Genomic DNA, 23,550 nt, shown 5'->3' with positions numbered 1-23,550 from the left:
ATTACAAATTTGAGAAATGTTGCAAAAGCAGCATATCATTCTTGTGTTACTTGCATTTGTTTCAATAAAATACGCACGACATTAATGGGTTCACTGCCCAAGGTAAGAGTGAATGAAAGCAGAGCATTTCGACACAGCGCACAGTGGTGCCATTCTTCGTTTTTGGCGTCAAAATTCATTTGCACGGCCATTTCTGGGCGAAAAGTCATGAAATTTGGTGCACTGAATGATAATAGTATGAAGAATACAAAAAGGCTACCAACTTTTTTTTATTCAAAATGGCGGCTCCAAAATGGCGGAAAGAATGAGCTTTAAAATAGAATTTTCATTTTCAAAACAGTATATAAGCTAGAAATTGGGCTAAATTCGGGTCAAAAAGGTGTTAGATTTAAGATTTAGGATTCATAGATTCATATTCTTTACAAAAAAATCAAAAAATTTGTAAACAAAGTCCAAAAAATGCTAATTTAGTAAAACACACTTTAAGACCTCTAAATACGCTATTTCATGTATTTTTTTTTTTCACTTATCACAATTTTGAGATCTCTTCTATTTATGTCTCATAAGAAAATTGAAAATATTGGGATTATATGGTTGCCAACTATGTTTTTAAGTAAATGTAAGAAAACATGATATAATGAAAAGTTACAATGTTGAATAAAACTGAGAATTTATTTTTTCCGTAAACCAAAATATACTTTCCTAATAGATCTTAACGTTCTTAATTCAAATCCGAAGTCGAAAAAAATCTATGACGTCACGTTTTTGAGATATAAGCAGATCAAAATTAATTTTTATCTACGAAACGTGACGTCATAGATTTTTTTTCGGATTTGAATTAAGAACATTAAAATCTATTAGGAAATTATATTTTGGTTTACGGAAAAAATAAATTCTCAGTTTTATTGAACATTGTAACTTTTCATTATATCATGTTTTCTTATATTTACTTAAAAACATAGTTGGCAACCATATAACCCCAATATTTTCAATTTTCTTATGAAACATAAATAGAAGACATCTCAAAATTGTGATAAGTGAAAAAAAATACATGAAATAGCGTATTTAGAGGTCTTAAAGTGTGTTTTACTAAATTGGCATTTTTTGGACTTTGTTTACAGATTTTTTGATTTTTTTTGTAAAGAATATGAATCTATGAATCCTAAATCACAAATCTAACACCTTTTTGACATGAATTTAGCCCAATTTCTAGCTTATATACTGTTTTGAAAATGAAAATTCTATTTTAAAGCTCATTCTTTCCGCCATTTTGGAGCCGCCATTTTGAATAAAAAAAAGTTGGCAGCCTTTTTGTATTCTCCATACTATTATCATTCAGTGTACCTAACTTCATGACTTTTCGTCCAGAAATGGCCGTGCAAATGAATTTTGACGCCAAAAACGAAGAATGGCACCACTGTGCAGCGGTGTGGATTATGCTGGTCCTTTCGACCTTAAGCTATCCACAGGCAGATCGCCGAAAACCTACGAGGGTTTCATCTGTATTTTCATTTGTTTGGTTACAAAAGCTATTCAAATCGAGCTTGTCTCAGATATGACTTCCGAACGATTTTTGGCTGCATTCAGAAGGTTCACCGAACGAAGAGGAAGCTGTAGTCACTTGTACAGTGACAATGGAACCAGCTTTGTGGGAGCAAACAAGGAGCTAATTAGGATGAATCGTCAATTTCTTCAACTACTTTCGCCTGACGTCCGTGCTCAAATGGAAAATGAAGGAACCTCCTGGAGTTTCATTCGCCACACTTCGATGAATTATGGGAGGCAGGAGTAAAATCAGTTAAGTCCCATCTTAAACGTGTTTTATCAAATAAAGTTCATTCTTATGAAGATATGTATACACTTTTAGTTCAAATTGAATCCTCCCTTAATTCCAGACCTCTGTGTCCACTCACTGATGACCCTACAGACCTAAGTGTACTTACTCCTGCCCATTTTCTGATTGGTGAGCCAACGAACATCATTCCAGAACCGTCCCTACTTGACATCAAAACCAACCGGTTCAACAGATGACAACATATCCAGCAGATGTTCCAGCACTTCTGGGATAGATGGCAAAAGGAGTATCTTTCCCGACTGCAACAACGTCCGAAATGGACCCAATCAAAAAGAAACATCGAAATAAACGACATAGTCATCATAAAAGATGAGAGATATCCTCCAGGAAAGTGGCCATTGGCCAGAGTAGTGGAGACGCATCCTGGTCCAGACGGCATATGCAGGGTTGTATCTGTATATGCACACGGAAAACAATTCAAACGCCCAATCACAAAGCTATGTTTACTCCTTGAAGTAAACAAACCAAACCTATCACTAAACGATATTTAATCAACATACAACAAAATTCAACTTTATTTAAAAACCAGCAACATCAACTTCAACAGTATTCAAAATCATCATCAACGGCAGCGAGTATCAGGCGCTACAAAACCTGATCCAATATTCAACATTTATTTTAATTTCTATTGTATATAAGAGGAAATGCTTAAATACCAATCTTTTTTTTATTTTGTATCTTTAATTGTATCTTTTTATTAAGAACAGTAGTTCTTCCCCGGTGGTATGTTTGAAATCTATTACAATTTTTTATCCGAAACTAATAGTCTTTATTCTACACTAAATACTAACTATTGGCAACGCCTCTTAATTTCTTTCCGATTTGTTCCAGTTAGTTAATTGTCAAAATCTTGCTCTTTTATAATTCACTTTTGCAGAATACCGCATTGGGTTAGGTCCTATTCTTCAATTTCTCGCTAATCACTCTTTTTTATTTAAATAAATTTATTATAAAACTTTAAAATTTAATTTTTTTTTTTATTTATTCGAGCTATCGAACACAGCTGTTGTTGTTTTGCATCTGCTGGCAATTGTTCTTGTCGTTGCCGCTGTTGCTGTTGTTTCGCTTGCTGTTGCTTTTGTTGTTGTTGCTGATTTTGCAACTCTACTTTCTTAGCCAGTTGTTGTTGTTGTTGCTACGCTGCTTTGACTGCTTTAGCGGCTTCCTAATCGGCGAGCTCTTTTTTTTCGTTGGCTCGGCGCATCTCCTGCTTTGCCTTCAGCATCTGTACAATGGGTGCTACTTCTGCTTTCAGGTGCTCCATTTGCTCCTCAAACTCTGAGATTTTCTTTTGGAGAATAATCTCCTCCTCAAAATCTTCGTCATCTTGTGGTGGCTCTGATGCAAAATCCGCAAATGAATTCCTGTCTCCAGTATGGTGTCTTTCCCCTCCTTCAGACTCGTAGCCAAATTCCTCGTCTGTTGGCAGGGCATTTTGTTGTTTTTCATTTATAGCTGCTTAACTTGCTGTAGATGTTCGTGCCGGCGGTCTCCTCCTCTTTAGCTGGTGTTGTATATCTAATGTAATGTCTTATACACACATGAAATACCATATATCTCTCTCTCTCTTGTCATCATACTTTATATATGCTTACACTAAAACGAATGTCATTGAATAGAAACTTGATTAAATAAAGTTAGTTAATAAACTCATTCTTACTTAAGAACATCTCTCTGCCTTTTACTTAAAATATAACATGGTGTCAGATGTGAATCTGAAATGATAATCTAAAAAAAAAAAAAAATATAAAAGTCAAATAGTCAAACAATAAAATAAGTGTCTATAAAAAAAAAAAAAAATTAAGTAAAGTAAAAGCAAATAGTCAAGCAGTTTTACAAAGTCCATTTCGATAGCCTAACCAAAAAAAAAAAAAAAAAAAAAAAAAAATTGTCAAAAACCACATGTGCTTGTGCATTGAATAGTAAAGCTGGATAAAATCGTCAAAGATCCTGAAGCTGGCTCTGGGATATCATTGGATTCCAGCATCCAAATTATAGACGAAAGTCTGGAGTCCCCAGGGGAGCAAGAAGAAAGCCCGTCGCCACAGCCACCGTCACCGTCACCACCACCACCAGCAACGCCACCGCCGCTTCCACCAAGAAGTGCAAATTCATCGAATAGCCACACGACACAAAACAAAATGGAGTTTTCTTTTGGTGCAAAACCACCGAAAGAAATGAATTTCAATCAGCCAAACTTGAGTGCAGCGTGGAAGTTCTGGATACAAAAGTTGGAGATTTTTCTGGATCTAGTGGGCATAAAAGAAGATGCAAGGAAAGTAACTGCTATTCTTTCTTACATCGGAGATGATGGCCTGCGTATATACAACACGTTTCCAAAAAGTCTAACGTTTGACGAAGTAGTCAAGAAGTTTGGAAGTCATTGTGATCCAAGAACAAATATAGTATTTGAGCGCTATAAGTTTTTGTCTGCGAGACAAAAGAGAGCCGAAACAATAGATCAGTTCCTAACTCATTTAAAGGAATTAGTTCTAGCATGTGAATATGACACACTCCAAGATAGCATGGTCAGAGATGTGTTCATAATTGGTTTAACTGATGACAAGTTAAGACGTCTTTTACTCGATATAGATGATCTTACTCTGGAAAAAACAGAAAAACGTGCGAAATCGTACATTCTTAGTCAATCACAGTCACAAGAGATGTCCACAGTCACAGTTCATTCGGAAAGCAACATAAATTACGTACAAAAACACAGCAGCAGCAGTCCAAGGCCACAAATATCCAAAGGCAACAACAAGCAGCAACAGTCCAAGCAGGGGAATAGCGGAAAGAGCAACAGTTACCACAGCAACAAAACCAAATCTAACGTGAAAGAAAACGAGTCATCAGGCAAGAGATGTGAGCGATGTGGAAACTGGTACCACCGCACCAAATGTCCAGCCCTTGGTCAACGATGTCATATATGTAAAGGTTTAAATCATTTCGCTAAGTATTGTAAGTCAAATAAAGTCCAATCTCTAAATATTGATAACAAATCAGAAAGTAGTGTTGATGTAAATGAAGATATTGATTTTTTTATAGGCACACTTAATTTACAAGAATCATTTAAGTCTAATGTAGATAACAGTAAAACTAACACAAATTTTACAGAGTTTATTCAAATTAATGAAAAGCAAATCAAAGTAGAGTTAGACACGGGTGCAGAAGCAAATGTGATGTCTTTATGCACATTTAGTTCAATCAATTATAACAAACAAATAATTCTTAACAAATGCTTTGGAAACTTGAGAGCATTTGGAGGGTCAACTGTCAATGTTTTGGGTCAATGTTCTGTCAACGCCATTTTGAGCGAGATGGAGGAGAAAAGCACATACATAGATTTTCTTATCGTAAAAGAAAATGTCGCAACTGTGCTTGGAAAGTTTGATTGCGTCAGATTAGGATTGGTACATCGGAACGTAGGAACCGTCAATCAAATTCAAGATGAATCAGATCATATCATCAAAAGTATTCCTAAAGAATTTAATAAATTGTTCAAGGGGTTAGGTTGTTTGGAAGGAGAGTTTAATTTAAAAATTGATACAGAAGTGATGCCAGTTATTGATGCTCCGAGAAAAATTCCATTTCAGTTACACGATAAACTGAAGACGGAGTTAGATAGAATGGAACAAAACGAAGTCATAGCTAGAGTCAATTGCCCAACGTCATGGGTCAGTTCAATAGTTTTGGTAGAAAAAGCAGATGGCTCACTACGGCTTTGTTTAGATCCGCGAAACCTCAATAAAGCCCTTCAGCGGGAACACTATCCCATCCCCAGTATTGAATATATCAAGTCGAAATTATCTGGTTCAAAATATTACTCTACATTGGATGCTAGTAAAGCGTATTGGATGCTTAAACTGAATAATAAAAGCTCTGAACTGTGTACCTTTAACACACCTTTTGGGAGGTATCGATTTCTTAGAATGCCGTACGGGGTGAAGGTAGCCCAAGAAATTTTTCACCGTGTGATGACCGAAATGTTTATTGGTATGGATGTTATTGTCTATGTTGACGACATACTTGTCTACGGCAACAGTATTCAAGAACACAATGAAAAACTTATGAGGGTGCTAGAACGAATGGATAAAGCTGGTCTTAAACTTAATCAAGACAAATGTAGGTTTGGCTTGACTGAAGTGAAATATTTTGGGCATGTCTTCAATGAACTTGGTATTCATACAGATCCGCAAAAAGTCGAAGCAATCTTGAACATGCCGTCACCCACCTGTGTCAAAGATGTACATCGATTTTTGGGAATGATAACATACTTCGGATCTTTCATTCAAAATTTGTCTAACGAAACTGAGCCTTTAAGACAATTGCTCAAGAAAAATATAGTCTTCCAATGGAATGAATCCTTGGAAAAAGTCTTCTCTAAACTCAAGTCTTTAGTCACAGAGCCACCTGTCCTGGCATACTATGACACGTCTAAGCCAATTGTTATATCAGCGGATGCCTCGCAATTTGCAGTCGGTGGATGTATTTTACAAGATAACCGTCCGTTAGCCTTCGCATCTAAAACTCTAACAGAGTGTCAGAGAAATTATGCGCAAATTGAGAAGGAGCTATATGCTATTCTCTTTAGCTGCGAAAAATATCATCAGTTCATATATGGACAAACAACATTGGTGGAAACCGACCATAAACCACTGATTCCACTTTTCAAAAAGGCACTAGCTCATGTACCGGCTAGGTTACAAAGAATGATGCTCCGCTTACAATTCTATGATCTGGAAGTGGTATATAAGCCTGGAAGAAAATTATTAGTAGCCGACATGTTGTCGCGGGCACCACTGTGTCACAAAGAGGAAAGTCAGTTGGATAGAGAAATTAAAATCCACGTCGGATTGATAAAATCGAGTCTAGCCATATCACAACCAATGTTGAAACAAATTGTAAATGAAACAGCGCGAGACAAAACAATGCAGCAGGTACGAATATTAATTCAAAGTCAGTGGCCCGAAAATAGAAAAAAGTTAAGTCCTGAAATTCAAGCGTTATGGAGTTATCGATATGAATTATCAGTTATCGATGAAATGATATTTAAAGGCCAAGCACTGATGATTCCATCAGCACTCATCGATGTGATTTTGAAATACATTCATGATGGTCACCCTGGAATCGAAAAAAGTAAACGCCGTGCCAGAGGTTTCGTATTTTGGCCGGGCATGAATGCAGACATACAGAAATCTGTCGAAAACTGTAAGACCTGCACTAAATATCTAAACAACAATCGTAAAGAATCACTAATACCGCACGAATTGCCAGATCTTCCATTTCAAAAGGTAGGCCTTGACCTCTTTGAATGGAAAAAAGAGTTGTATTTCTTATTAGTTGATTACTATTCGAAATACATTGAAATTGCAAAACTCAAGTCATACAAAGCCAGTGAAATTATTGTAAATCTCAAATCAATATTTGCAAGACATGGAATACCATCCCAAGTCATATCAGACAATGGTCCACCCTTTAATTCGGCTGAGTTCAAGGATTTCGCAGATGATTGGAAATTTGATCACACGACAAGCAGTCCATACTATCCGAAATCGAACGGATTAGTTGAGAGGTCTATACAAACCGTAAAAAAGCTCCTAACTAAATGTAGGGAAACAAATACGGACCCGTACCTAGGTCTCCTCAACCTCCGAACAACACAACATCTTATGTATTCACCGTCACAGCTATTAATGGCACGTAAGCTCAGAACCAGAATTCCATTGAACAAATCGGAACTCAAACAATCGCTTACAGATGACATTCTGTATAGACAGCAAACTCAACAATACCAACAAAAAATGAAATTAGCATATGATAGACACGCCAAAGAACGTCCTGAAATTATGGAAAAAGTACCAGTATATTTCAAAAAAATGCCTAACGAACCGTGGAAAAAGGGCAAGGTAGTGGAGATCACGGATATGCCAAGATCTGTCATAGTAAAGGATGCAGACGGTAAGAAGTATCGCCGCAATAAAAGAGACATAATCATTGATAAAACAGATGATGTAAGTAATAGTAAGAGCCAAACAGCGATCGAATCGGAACAACCCAAAGATACATTGACATTGAGATCCGGTAAACGAGTAGTAAAAAATTGAATTGCTTTTTATTAATGTTTCCAATCTCGTGTACAACTCAAATACAAATATTTATTTAAACCTGAAATCTGAAAAAAATAATTGTAATTGAAACTTAGAATCTAAGTATATATATATATATATATAATGTTATTATATTAATTAAACTTGCCCAGATACATGTATTAAGTAAAATAAAATAAAAAAATCTGAATTACTGAAATTATATTTTACCATAAAAAGGGGCATGTTGTATATCTAATGTAATGTCTTATACACACATGAAATACCATATATCTCTCTCTCTCTTGTCATCATACTTTATATATGCTTACACTAAAACGAATGTCATTGAATAGAAACTTGATTAAATAAAGTTAGTTAATAAACTCATTCTTACTTAAGAACATCTCTCTGCCTTTTACTTAAAATATAACAGCTGGCAGCTTAGCTGAAGGGTTTTCGGACTTCAGAGTGACGCTTCACTAAGTTCGGCGGTTGGAAGATCGTCCGCAACCTCCTCTTATTTTGCAAACCCATATCGTCTGTTGTTGCCGTTGGCTTCGTTTCTTCTGTAGTTGGGGCACCTTTCGATGTCCCCGCTATATCACCCGATTGCATACGCTTTAAGTCAAGCGAATTTTATTTGCAATTCATTAGTTAAAAAAAAAACCTCCAAATAAACTTTGGCCCACTACCACTGAGCTACCGATGACTTAATAGCATTACTGGCTAACTAGATACTTGTTAAATCCGATACCGATTTAAAATTTTACTATGAAAGTCGATTACGTCTACACTCTTTCACATTAGAGATGGGTAGTTGCGGAAGCAAATAGTTCCTGGAACTAGTTCCTCACTCGGAACTATTTCCACTCGTTCCACAAAATTAATTTAAACAGATCCATCGTTCCACATACAAAAGAAAGAAAGAAGAAGAGGAACAAGAAACAAAACGAAAGCGAATATTTCTCTGTCTCTGTTTGAAATACACAATACACACACGCATGTCATAGAATTCTCATCCAAAGCCAACACAAATGGATGCGAACGAGTTGAGCGCCAAAAATTCACAAACCAAAACCACAACTACACTCTTATGAATCATGCTCACGGACATGGAACTACATTAATAATTCCGGTTCCAGGATCAGGAAAAAATATTCAAATTCATACTATTTCTTTTTTTGATGCATTTTCCTGAAAAAAACTCAAATTCTTGATAGTTCCGCGGAACTAGTTCCAGGAACTAGTAGGCATATTAAGTTTGTAGGTAGATTAAGTTTGTGTCAACCGACATAAGTTTTTCTGATCGCTTTAAAAGGTAGATTAAGTTTGTGTCAACTGACATAAGTTTTTCTTGTCGCTTTTAACGGCCATCAGAAATAAATATTCAATATCACACTATTTCTTTTTTTGATGCATTTTCCTGAAAAAACTCAAATTCTTGATAGTTCCGCGGAACTAGTAGGTAGATTAAGTTTGTGTTAACTGACATAAGTTTTTCTGGTCGCTTTAAGCGGCCATCAGGAAAAAATATTCAATATCATACTATTTCTTTTTTTGATGCATTTTTCTGAAAAACTGACATAAGTTTTTTTGGTCGCTTTAAACGGCCATCAGGAAGAAATATTCAATATCATACTATTTCCTTTTTTGATGCATTTTCCTGAAAAAAAAACTCAAATTCTAGATAGTTCCGCCAAACTAGTTCCGGCTTTGCAACTGTTAACTGTTTTGCACATCTCTATTTCACAGTACACAATCGACTGAAAAGCCCAGCATGCAACCACTAGACCAATCTCAATGTAAAAGAGAAGTGGAAAATTGTGAATATATTAGGCGTGTTTTTTTGGCACCGCTATCCCTATCTGCAGTGGGAGCTTCCATGTATTACAAATACAACACCCAGCTGCGGATAAAACTTAAACTTAAATCTAGCTGCGGATAAGAAATTGACATTTTTTCGAGTATCGATACTCGATCGGAGAAAATTTCGGATAATCGGATAAATCAAGAGTCTCGAAGCTATGTTCGCAGAGTGCAATCTGCAACGTACTTAAAGTGCGTTCTTTTATTTAAGTTTATTTTGAATTAGTATTGGAACGCACACATAAAATTATTTCTACATTTCATTTATATACATATTTACCATTGATGAAAACTTAACCTACTCTAAACTTTAAATGCTTTTTAGTGAAATAAAATCAAGGAACAAGTCGCACATAATTATTATACGGTGTTTAATATTTTTCTGTAATGTCGTTTTTATTTGCAAAAGTAAAACTAAACTAAAAAAATTGTTTTTGACATCAAGAAATAAGTTGTCTGCATCATTGCTTTTAATTTTGGTATGCAGAAACTTTCAAAAAATGAGTTTGGATATGTCCACTTTTTTCAAATTTATGAATCTGACAGCTAGAAGTGGATGTAAAGTGAGGAAAAAGGGGAAAAGTCTCAGATTTCATGATCTATTTGAGACTTTAGCCATAACTACAATGACCTAAAAAGTGAAAAAGTGGGAAATTTACAAAAGTAAAAATTTTTTATTTATTTCTAGCGCTATTTGTTTTAGGAAAAAAATACAAAAATTGTTTTTTAAAACAAAAAATAAGCTTTCTGCATCATTATTTTTAATTTTGTGGACAGAAAAACTATCACAAAATGAGTTTGAAAATTTTCACTTTTTGACTTTTTGCAAAAAGTGGCCGTTGTAGTTATACCTTAAACATTGACTTAATATATATGGACTGCTAGAAGCATATTCAGGTTGGTTCCACTTGTTTCTTCGCGATACTAGCGCCCTAAAAAAAAGCGGAGAATAAGTGCAACATTTTTGACGAAGTGCGAAAGGAACAAATATAGAAAAACAGAGAAAGCACTACCTTTTAACGACAGATGTCATTCACTAAAAGTTTCCTCTTTTCGCCGTCTAAGGTTATACCGCTAGTAGAGCTAGAAAGATGTGGAATCATTTTTTTTCAATTTTTGTATGGAAAAGTCAAACGACTAGCAGTCCATATATAGTAGGTCAATGACCTTAAAGTTAAGTAAAAGTTATTTATACAAATTTTGACCCTTATTGTCAAAATTAAAAAAAGTCTTCCACATTTCACATACGAATTTCAATTTCGATCTTTCGACCCTGCATATAAAGGGGCCACCTATAAAAACTCCAAATTCATGAACGACGACTGTACCCAAATCTACGAACATATCCCAATATGTCAAAAACTTATCCGAAAGCAAAACCCAAATAAAAAATCAAACTTTGAACAAATGCAGATGGATGTACAAATGGAAAATAAGGAAAATCCATTTTTAGTAATTTAATTTGGTCTGTTTCATTTCTAACGTTTAAAAATCAATAAATTATGCGTAAAAACTACTCAAAAATAATCTTGAATAAAATTCGGTTTTGTTGTTTTTGTTTTATTATCTGACAGCTAGACAGCTGCGGATGGGCAACTGCGGATACGTTTTTTTGGGAAATACAATTTGGCTGCAGATAGCGATGCCAAAAAAACACGCCTATTGATTTCGTAATTTGTCCTTTACTATATTCTCCAAAATTGAGATAGGTAAAGCTTTGCAAAATTATTTTTCAATCAAGTTGAAAATATATTTCATATCTTTGTTTGCATTTTTGTTCAATAAAAATTAAATTGGGTAGGTTTATTATTTATAACTTTTTTTATTCAGATTTACCACTGTTATTGTTGGTATACCTATGTATGTAATTCATTGAGTTGAGTTTGGTGATGGAGGTATCCGACTGCGAATATGTATCAGCGAAAGCGATTAATATTTTACTATACTCTGTCCGATAAAAATTGGCAGTACAGGCCTTATGGGAGAGCTTTTTCAAAATCAGTGGGACCTAACGACTGCCAAAAAGCAATTCACGAAAAATATGCCCCTGAAACACACAAGAAAATCACAGACGTGCCATGGCATTGTTGTTGTAATTTCTTTACTAAGCGAAGTACACCCTCCTACGACCGATCTGCCACACGATCTGTGGCAGAATGAAACTCAATGATAAAACTTTTTTATTAAAAGTATTTACAATACATAAGAGTTACCATTGGTAAACTTCCTTCATAAACTACTCCTTTTTCTATTATTTTTCTGAAAGAGCTTTCAGGATTAATGCTTTTTCAAGCTTTTAAAATGAAAAAAAGAATTATGTGTTGTCGTGGTGTTGGTGGCTGTTTGTTTTTTATTTTGTGTATGAAGGAAAACAGTTAATGTCAATATTTTGACATGCATTTTAACATTTCAACAGGAAAAATAGTTTACTCTTGCTTGGGGTCGGGCTGTGTTTTAAACGAGTGAATTTTTTGTTTTGTTATTTTGGTGTTAAACGAAAAATTAATTTTTTTTTCGTTTTTGTGAAATTTTACCGATAAAATGGTAACGCTGGTACTTTTTCGAAACATTTTTTTCGGATAATACGGCATCGCTGTGTGAGCTTTTTTATGTGATAGACATATCAAGAAGGCGTGAAGCAGAGTGAGATGCAAATGCCCTATCTTCCCTGTACTGTCAATTTTTATCGGACAGAGTATAATTACAATTTTATCATTTCATGATAGCCACAAAACAATCAAAAGTGCTAAAAATAGATTTAATTCACTAACAAAAAATATTAAATAAAATTCAATTATACACCATTTTGTTTATTCACAAATTGGAAATATCACAAATTAAACAAGCAAAATTTCTATCAATATTTACAACAGCAAATAGCTTTATTATTTTTTTTTTGGAAAAATGAGGGCATGAGGACAAAAGTAAACATACTCGTAGGTCATGTGGACGATAATTTCGTATTTTAAAATGATCTCATGTATACATAGGTTACCTATAAAATAAACAAATATTTATTTTATAGGATGATACTTCGTTTAGCGAGTAGCACAAATACTCACAAAACGAAGTGTCATCGTTTTTTAAAGAATTTTTTTACGTTTACTCGATTATTCTTATCTGGTTCTTTTTTTTGATAAATATGATTTAAAATCATGAAAATATATAACCAGCATAAAAGTGTTCATATATGAGTTTCGCCCCGATGTAATGGTTGGGCTCATCAGAAGATGACCATTACACCTTGTCTTGACGCATATTTTCCCGAATAAATCGAGATTCCATATAATCCGAGCTGCATAGAGCAACTGCGAATTATATAGTTGCTACAAGTCTTCAAAGAAGATAAATTGTAGCTATTTTTATTGCCTTGCTATGGCATTGAAGAAATATTTGACTGTTAACAGTCGAATTGTTTTTTCCCTGAACACCGTTTATTTTTAATAAATATGATTTAAAATCATAGCTACAATTTATCTTCTTTGAAGACTTGTAGCAACTATATAATGTTGTAGAGGTGTTTTCTCAATTTGCAGTGGCCTGTAAGAATCCCTGTTACTATTCTCAGGTTGTTTCTACTCATGTTAATGTAGGTTTTAAATCTTTTTTGGTTGTAATTCCCAAGTAGTGATTTCGCCTGTCTGAGTTTAGGAGTCTCTTTCCAAATTTTTGTTCATTTGGCCTCCTCATCGGTTTTTATCATTTGTTTGATCGTGCTGTCTCCAATTCCGCAATATGGTTCTGGGCCCATAAGAGGTGCGGTTGCACCTGCTTTTGCTAAGGAGTCTGCTACTTCGTTCCCTTGTACTCCAACATGTCCGGGAACCCAGTACAGTGTTATTTTATTTGCCTTGCCAAGCTCGTTCAGCTTCTTCACACATTCCCATACGAGTTTGGAGTTGATGGCGTATGAGTTTATAGCTTTAAGTGCGACCTGGCTATCAGACATGATGGCAATGTTTTGGTTTTTGTATTTTCTTTCAAGATTTCGTTCTGTGCATTTATCTATAGCGTTGATTTCTGCTTGAAAAATGCTAGGAAACTGTCCCATTGGAATGGAAATTTTGGTTCTAGGCCCAAATATTCCTGTTCCAGTTCCATCAGCTCCGATCCATCAGTGTACCACTTGATGGCGTTTGCATTGAAAGTGTAGTTCGTGGATTCACTTACCCACTTTGCCTTGCTACTAAACTGTGTTTGAAAGTTTTTCCCAAAATTGTATTTCTTGATCATGCAATCTCTTGGGATGTCAAGGAGGTTTTTAACTGTGGCGTTCGATATTGAGTCCCTTTCTTTGAGACGAATACTCTTGCCCGTACCAGTTCCCTGCTTTGCAAATCTCAAGATTGTTCCTTTAGCAGTACTACTTATTACTTCATGAAGTGGTGTTAAGTGGAGGATGACCTCCATTGCTGCTGTAGGGCAAGCTCTCATTGAGCCGGTAATGCATAAGCAGGCCAATCTTTGAACTTTGTTTAATGTCTTTTTAGTTGTAACTATTTCGGTTCTTTTGTGCCAAAAAACCGCACCGTAGGTGATAATGGTTACCAGCTAGCTGGATAGGTTTGATATGAGGCAATAGCCGTTTCCTTGTGAATGGTACAATTGTAGTTTTTGCTGGGTTGATATTTAGCCCGTTAATATCGCAAAGGATCTCCTCGAGGTGTTATCGAAGGCCCTCTCTATATCTAGGAAGGCGCATAGTGCAGTTTCTTAAACATTTAATGCTTTTTGTACGGTGTTCGTTAATTCGTATAGAGCAGTTTCAGAGATACTCTCACAGAAGGTCCTAAAACTGTTTCTTTTGACTCTTCTTATTTCTTTGCTGTTCTGTAATGATTCCAATCTCCGGTTGTTTTCGCCTCATTAAAGAATTTTCTTACACTGGATCTTAGTTTTGACAGATTTTTGTTCCACCAAGGTGCAACTTTCTGTCTTTTCATGGGCTTTATAGGGCAACTGAGTTCGAACGCCTCATTAATTGCCCCACTGACCTCATTAACTATTTGCTCCAACTCATAGTGACTTGTTGTCGTTCTAGCTGGACAAATTTTTCAAGATTGCTCTTTAGAGCACTTTTGTAGATATTCCAGTTCGTTTTTCTTGAATTTCTACAAGAGGTATTATCTGTTTGAAGGCCTTCAAGGTTAAACGTTATGATTCTATGATCAGGCAGTGAGGTTTCTTGGGAAACTTTCCAATCCCTTATTAAGCTGCTTACATTTGGGGTTCCGAATGTCAAGTCTAACACTTAATTTCTAGTTCTAGTTACAAAAGTTGGGGTTTTCCCTACATTGAATGTATCTAGATTTTTTTCAATAATAAAATTTAGAAGGTACTCACCCCTTTGATTAATATCGGATCTACCCCAAGTTGTATGATGAGCGTTGGCGTCGCATCCAACCAACAACGGTAGTTTTTTTTTTATTGTTGCAGTAGTCAACCAGCTTCTGTACTTTAGCGGGCGGTATGTCGTCATCATCACCGGCAAAGTATGCTGCAGCTACAACCATCGTGCAGGGATTGTCCTCGATGTATATCTGGGCTTCTATTGGAACAAGGTCCCGTGTCATAAATTCTGAAAGACATATAAAATTTATATTATTTCTGATAATTATGCATGTTCTGGGCGAGGTGCTTCTCGTGTCCCATATTAAATTGGAGTCCTTACTTGTTAGGCCCCTTACTTGACCCCGTTAATCCAGGGTTCTTGGATCAGCACTAAACCAGGTTATCCGCCGTGAATTTCCTTGCTATGACAGCCGAAGCCACTTTCCCCTGTGCAGGGACGGGTTAGAATATTCCTGCAGCGCCTCCCCGCTTGTCGTAAAAGGCGACTAAAGGAGCAAACACCAAGGTGAACCTAGCGACACTTAACACCTGTAAACTTTCCCAAAAGTGTGCATGTCTGTCCCTGGGTTGGCACGACTGGAGATCACCGGTGCTGTTAAAGAGACATCAAATACAAAACTGGAGTATGCACGCGTCGAAACAAAACAACAACAACGTTTCGCAAGATTTTGTGAACTGAAGCATTATGGAAGTACTCGTCCAAAGAAATGACACTACCCCGCCAGGCACTACCATTACTAATGGTACTGATCCTGGACCGAGTAGCAATGCTCGGGTTAGAGCTAGACGGATTTCTGGGGCTAGCAAAGTAATGCCACAGATTATACAAAATCTGAGAGTTGCGAGTTGGAACGTTGGCAGTATGACAGGTCGAAGCTTCGAGCTGGAAGAGATGATGATAAGAAGGCGAGTAGACATCTTGTGTGTCCAGGAAACGAAATGGCGTAACACGGGAAATAGGGCTCGTTTCTTGGATACAAGGACAAAAAATTACAAGATGTTCTACTATGGAACGGAAAAGGGTAAGAACGGAATCGGAATCATCCTTGCAAAAGACCTCTTAGGCAGCATATTGTCCATTTCGAAATCCAGTGACCGTTTGATGTCCCTTAAATTTGTGATTAAAGGAAAGATGTGGAATATTGTCACTGTATATGCTCCCCAAATTGGATGTGAGCAGGTGGAAAAAGATGCATTTTGGCTAGATTTTCACAACCTACTTAAGGACATCCAAAAGGAAGAGTTTTTGTTCGTGGGCGGAGATTTAAATGGACATGTCGGGAAAACAAACGAAGACTATGAAGATTGCCATGGAGGCCTCGGATACGGCATCAGGAACTCTCCTGGTGAAGACATCCTGAGCTCGTGCAAAACATATGGTCTTATCGTACTAAATACCATGTTCATCAAACAAAGCCGACACCTGGTCACTTACAGCAGTGGTGGAAATGAGACCCAGATTGATTACCATTTGGTATCTAGTTTCATGAAACCTCGGGTCAAGGATTGTAAAGTGATACTGGGAGAAGCGATCGCGCACCAACACCTTCTCCTACTGACAGAATTTTTTATGGAGACAGTGAACGACAACAAAAAGACAAAGACTTTTGGGAAGATCAAATGGTATAATCTGGATAAGGAAAAAGGCGAAGCTTTTATTTCGAATATGCAAAACTATCTGTATAACAACACCAATATATTTCGAAATGAAGAGAGTACAGCACAAAGTATGTGGGACCCCTACAGCGAACTTGCATAGAAAAAGCCAAAACACTGTTAGGGGTTTCAAAAGGACACAACCAACAAGGCAAAGAAACATGGTGGTGGAATGATGAAGCTAAAGCAGTTGTAAGTAAAAAGAAAATGGCTTTCAAAGCTTGGTCGAAGTGCCCCTCTAATAATACAGAGCAAAAGTCACGCCTCGAAGTGGAATACAGAAACTGCAAGAAAGAAGCCAAGAAGATATGTGCCCAAATTCAAGCCAAGAATACGGAAGACCTGTATCGGGAGCTAGATGAAATTTCTTCCCCGACTGCTGGTGCTATTCAAGAGCTACGACAAAACGTGAATAAGGGCGCAACCATCTTCAAAATAGCCGCTCAAAGAAGAAGAAATGCTCAGGAGATCTGTTCGCCAAAGTTTATTAACAATGCTCAAGGCCAACTACTTGTGGAAGCGACGAAATCCTCCACAGGTGGCGACAGTATTGTGACGAACTTCTAAATGAACAATTTCCAAGGCTACACTTTCCAATAGCTTCACCTAACTTAAGCGAAGTATCCGATGTCACAGTCGAAGAAGTAAGTGAGGCTGTAAAATACTCCAAAAAGGGAAAAGCTGTTGGGCCAGACGAAATACCCTCAGAGTTTTGGAAAAAAATGGGAGACATCGGGTCTAGATGGCTCATGGTTCTTGTTTCCAAGCTTATACTAGGTGATCGAATGCCTAATCAATGGAGGGAAAGTTACCTTCTTCCAATATACAAAGGGAAGGGTGATACTCGAAACTGTGATAATTCCCGTTCGATTAAGCTGATGTCACATACCATGAAGATCGTTGAGCGAGTCTTGGGTAGCCGACTACGAAAAATAATAAGGCTATCTGATGACCAGTGCGGGTTTGTTGCGGGTAAATGAACCACAGATGCAATCCAGAGTATCAGAATCATTATGGAAAAACATCGAGATTCCTTGGAGGATTTGCATGTGGTATTGGTTGATTTTGAAAAAGCATTCGATCGACAATCACGAGATCTGATATGGGTGGCCCTCAGACAACGAGGAGTTCCGGAAACCTATGTGCGGATAATTATGGACATGTATGATGGAGCAGTTACTAAAGTAAGATGTGCAGCTGGAATCACCGAAGAATTCGAAATCACAGTAAGTGTACACCAGGGAAGCGTTAAAGTCCTCTGCTCTTTATTACCGTTCTTGATTACCTGCTCGAAGGCAAAGTGACGGACCCAAAAGTGCATCAGTTATTCTTTGCTGACGATGGAGCCATCATAAGTGAAGACCCGATATCCCTGCTACGAGCATTTGATGTATGGGTGGATGTTCTAGAAGGTAGTGGGTACCGCATAAGCGCGAAAAAGACAGAATACCTATGCTGCCCATTTTCTGATCCACATAGGCCTATTCCTGACATTTATTTGAATGGTGTAGTGCTTCCCAAGTGTGAAAAGTTTAAATATCTTGGGTCTATGATAAATAACAAAGGTACTTGTGATGACGATATCAATCATCGCGTAAGCGTAGGGTGGATGAAGTGGCGGGAAAATTCTGCTATCTTCTGTGATCGAAAAATGCCCCCTAAGCTGAAAGGAAGCCTCTACACCGCAGTTGTGCGTCCAGCACTCACATACTGTTCACAATGTTGGACAATGTACAAAAAGTATGAGAGTAAGTTAACGGCAGCTGAGATGAAGATGCTTCGCATGACAGCAGGAGTAACAAAGCTTGATAGAATTAGAAGTACGAAGATCCGAGGAAGCCTTCATGGTAAAAACACCATCTCCCAAAAAATTGAACACGACTGACTCAATTTATTTATCTGACTTAATTCAAGCGAAACAATATATATGAATAACAATAAAAATAATAAAAATTACAAATTAAAATATAAAAAATATAAATACAAAATAAAATAAATATATATATATACATTATGTACAGGTCAGAAAAAAAAAAAAAATTTTAATGACAATAAAAAAAAAAAATAATCAAATTAATTAGAGGGTTAAGGTAGGGAGACATATAGTTCCTTTCGAAGGGATGATAGGCTCTTATTAAAGTCAAGGATATTATGTGCACTATTGGCAAGGCGTAGCATTCTAGTGATAGGGTTAAAATGACCATAGTTGGTGCGATGAGTGGGAAAACTGCGTAAAGCAAAACGGAGGAACCTACGCTGCACTGCTTCAACTCTGAGGGATTGGGTTATTTGATAGGGGGACCAGACCTGACTGCCATACTCAAGAATAGGTCGCACGAAAGTGATGTACAAGGTCTTGGTTACATAGGGATTGGAAAATTCTTTTGACCAGCGCTTGATAAAACCAAGGGATGAGTTTGCTTTCGCAATAATTTGATCAATGTGAGCCCGAAAATTGAGCTCTTTGTCACATACAATCCCGAGATCACGAATTGAGGTAACAACGGGAATGATATCATTTCGAAAATGATAAATTCTAGGAGGGGATGGTAGACGTTTGCGAGAAAAAGTCATTGATTGGCATTTGTTCACATTTAGTTCTAAGAAATTATGTTCACACCATATAAGGAAAGAATTTAAGTCTTCTTGAAGAAAAGAAGAATCTAATGAGGAAGAGATTACCTTAATGATCTTTATATCATCTGCATAGATAGTAAGTTCGGAGTTGGTTATAATACTGGTTACATCATTTATGGCTAAAATAAATAAAAGAGGTCCAAGGTGACTGCCCTGAGGAACACCTGACGTTGCAAAGATGGGATTGGACACAGCACATCTGAAAATAACGTTATAAACACGATTCTCTAAGTAGGACTTAACCCAAGTAATAAAAGATGGTGGGAAACCTAAGGCTTTTAATTTTAAATAAATGATTTGATGGCTAATCTTATCAAACGCCTTGCTAAAGTCGGTTGTTATGACATCGACTTCATAACCTTTTTCTAGAGCGCACAGCGTTGTTGAGACGAATTGAGAAAGATTCGTCGTTGTAGATCTTCCTTTTGGGAAACCATGCTGAAGTGGTGAGACGACGGACTTACAATGGAAGTACAGGGCGTCATAAACGAGACTTTCAAAAAGTTTCGGTATAGAGGAGAGCTTGGCTATAGGGCGATAGTTGGAAATTTGATTTTTACTGCCTTTTTTATGGATAGGAAAGATAAAGGAGTTTTTCCAAAGGGTGGGGAAGACTGCTTGTGAAAGCGAAAGATGGAAGAGGGTGGTAAGGGGTAGGCAGAGTGAATCAACACATTTTTTTAGGAAGATTGCGGGAATACCATCAGGGCCAGGAGAAAAATCATCTTTTAAAGAAATTATCTTTTTATTAACAGTCTGAGGACTTATATCAATGGACTGGAGGGAAGTGTTTGAGCAAAGGGACAGAAATCTATGGTCGTCCAAATTAGGATTCATTTGATCGATGCTGTAGGATTCACTAATAAAATTAGCAAACAAATTGGCGATCATAAGAGGGTCAGAAGATGTTGTGTTGTTACTATTGAATGTGGAGGGAAGGCCATCAGATTTCCGCTTAACATTTATAAATTGGTAAAAACGCTTTGGTTGACAGATGAGGTTGGACTGCATTTCTTCAAGACTCAGTTGGTATTGCCATGTTCAAAAGAGAGATCCTGAGAACCCCGTCAAAAAAGCAATATCATATAACGTTCCAACACGAAATAAAAAGAAAGGTAGGCCTAAAAACTCCAAGCAAATGCAAAAACACCAGCATTCAGTTGGCCTTAGAAACGGAACAATACAAAACCGGGAGGCTTGCCGCCGATTTCTGAGGTCAACCCGGTGAACCCCACAGGCGGATCACTAGTGTAAGGCAGTAACGTGGGAAGGTTATGATCCCCTCGACATCGAGATCATAACAGCGCCGAGAAAAAGGAAGAAGAAGAAGACAGCCGAAGCCACTTTAGCATGGTGGACGTTAACTTGAGCTAGCCTAGCACTGATCCCGCGTCCGGTCATTTTGTTTACAGAAAGGGGGCGAATGCCCCTTCAACTACAAGCAGATGTTCTTCCTCCTCTTCAGTTGGAAGAGCTTCATCAGGGCTCACTCGTGAAGCAGAGAGGTCCATGCCCTCATCTTCTCCGTTCACTGAACCTTTCTCCATCTCGCCATCTTGGTTTACCTGTACTACTACTGGAAGACTTGGAGGGGGTGGTGATGGTGGTGGTAAGGGAATAGGATTTATTGGAGGGGGGGTTTTTGGGGTTTGATTGGTGGTTGGAGGTTGGTCTGTGGAGTCAGAGGTAGTTGGGTCATTACCTTGATGGTGTGTATATGCCTCTACAGTATTTTTCCTCAGGCCAGTTATGGGGATTTTCCCGAACTTGAAGTGCAGTTCGTGACCTGCATTTGTGATGGTTTTGGCCGAGTTGGTGTCGATCTTTGCCACCAGTAGCTTGCCTTTGCTTCCGCCTTGCTCTTGATGGTTTTCCATGTTTTAACACAAAGTCCATCATTTTGAGCTTCAATCAGGGCCAAAGATTTCTGGTCCTCCTGATCCTTACTTCTTGGAAGGAACATTGTTATGGTATGCAACTTGGGAATGTTTTCTCCCAAGCATGCATCCAGAGCAGTGCCCTTCCAAGTGCTAAGTCTTGTGGCTTTCTCTTTAAGCCAGTCCGCTGTTTGTTGACCAGCACAGTCTACAACGAGCAGGCCTGTTTTAAAGTGAATCCCGCTTATGTTTCCAGCCCAAAGACACTTCCTCAATGATCGCCTCCTCGAGTGCTGTCAGTTCGTCGGTACCAAGAGCTACGTCAAGATATTCTTTTGGTAGAATGGCTATCCTTACGCTTTTGGTGGTATTGGCGTACGACAGTGGTCTCTTGCTAGTGTTCAGGGCGGTGTTTGATCCCGCTTCTGCTGAGTTGCCCAATCTTGGTTTACCTCTTGCCTTTGGGGAGGGGTAATATGGTGATTTTTCCTCTTACCTTGTCCCTGACTTTTGAGGGCTATAAGCTCAGCTCTCCTTTCCTCCACCCTCCTTTTGGATTCTTCAGGGGTTTTCCCTTCCGCCAAAAGATCGAGGTACCGCCTTGTAGCCGCTCCACTTAGACCCTTCCTGAAGGGGTCATCCAGGCCACCTGGTTCGCCCCGTTACGGAAGGATTCTATCTTTTGTCTTCTGGCTTCTGTATGGCTTCTTTTTGGGTTTTTCGGAAGCTGATTTTGAGGATGGGGTATTCCTATCCCTGGTGCCATCTTTGGCTTTGGCTATATCTCTAGATCGCCCGGGAGGTATTCTCTCTTGGCGAGTAGAGGATGTAGTTGTGTTGTTCAAGCTGTGTTGTTCAATTGATTAGTTGAAGTTTGATTTAAATTTTATATAGTTGTTTCAATTTAGTTTAGCTGAAAACTTAAGAAAAATTAATTATGTGTTGTTTTGATTTCTGATTTCTTAAAATTTAATTATTTAATATGTATAAAAAGTTAAGCCATAGTAATATGATGTGTTATCTACTGCTAGAAATATTTTAATTCTTTATCATTTTTATTCAAAATACTGTGGATTAATTATGTGTTGATTTAATTGTTTTTTCCGAGTTTATTTCTTTTGTTTGCTGTAGATTTTATCGATTATTTTACAGTTTATCACGGATCGAAGAGAAAATTCATGGCAAAGTTCATAATAATTTTCTTGTTACATTACATATTGTGACAAATAATAGTTCTTGAGGGTGAGTGACTATTTATCAAATACCTACTATAGTTTTATTTATTTTTGTATTTACAGGTTCAATAGTTTTTTTTTAAATTTTAATTAATGGGTGGATTCACAAACTATACTTCTTTGGCCAATATGGATGTCATTTTTTTTTATTTTATATTTTCTTTATATTTTCAGGTATATCAAATAACAATGTATGTAATTCATTTGTTTTGTTTTAATAGTTTAATGAGTTTTATTTTAAACTTTGATTTTTTTTGTTATCAAATCTGTCACAAGAATGACGAGTTTTCTGGCCTTTTCGTCATCCTTCTCTGGTGATTACTTCCTCTCGGATGAAAAGTGAATTGTTTGTTTCTTCAACAAATTTATGAAAACACTCGATGCGATTTTGAGCCACTGATTGCATTTACAGGCAATAAACTTGGAAAAGAAAGATATGCTTAAGAATTATCAAGTACAGTTGCGTTGAGTTTAATTCTGGTCCATGATCCACAGCAATGATTGAACAGCACCTCAATGCAGGCACTTTTGAAGCCGTGATCTAACCTATTTTTATTTTTTAATTGAAATCGACGTTTGTTTTGTTTTTCGTTGAAATCGGGCAGAAGTTATACAGTTTTGTTTTATGTGCGAATGAGTGTGTTTTGAATAAAATTACGTTTAAATGAAAGTATAACATGAAAATTGTAGACAGCTTCGATGGTTATGGAATTTTTGTTTCATATGTTCAATCAGCTTTAAATTTTGTTTTTAGGTTTTAATTTTGTTTCCATATATTCCCAAACTGTTCGCCAAGTTTGAGTTGTAAAATTTTACTTTGGGTTGAAATGGCTTGCATGAGTTTAAATTTGAAGTCATTTGTTTATTAGTGGACTGTATGATTTTGAGAGCTTCTTCTTCCTTTTCCTCGGCGCTGTTATGATCTCGATGTCGAGGGGATCATAACTATCCCACGTAACTGCTTCACACTAGTGATCCGCCTG

At 37.1% G+C, this 23,550-nt stretch overlaps 1 protein-coding gene across 1 annotated transcript; it reads left to right on the top strand.

Moving 5' to 3' along the window:
* The first annotated feature begins 1,851 nt into the window (after positions 1-1,851).
* On the top strand, positions 1,852-7,959 carry LOC129905938 (uncharacterized protein K02A2.6-like). Its single transcript, XM_055981565.1, has 2 exons — positions 1,852-1,963; positions 3,779-7,959. The coding sequence occupies exons 1-2, from the start codon at positions 1,852-1,854 to the stop codon at positions 7,957-7,959; spliced, it is 4,293 nt and encodes a 1,430-aa protein (XP_055837540.1).
* The last annotated feature ends 15,591 nt before the right edge of the window (positions 7,960-23,550 follow it).

Source organism: Episyrphus balteatus, chromosome 1 (assembly GCF_945859705.1).
Source record: "Episyrphus balteatus chromosome 1, idEpiBalt1.1, whole genome shotgun sequence".
Taxonomy (NCBI): domain Eukaryota; kingdom Metazoa; phylum Arthropoda; class Insecta; order Diptera; family Syrphidae; genus Episyrphus; species Episyrphus balteatus.
The sequence above is the reverse complement of the archived record's forward strand: the minus strand, read 5'-3'. Positions and strand labels throughout refer to the sequence as shown.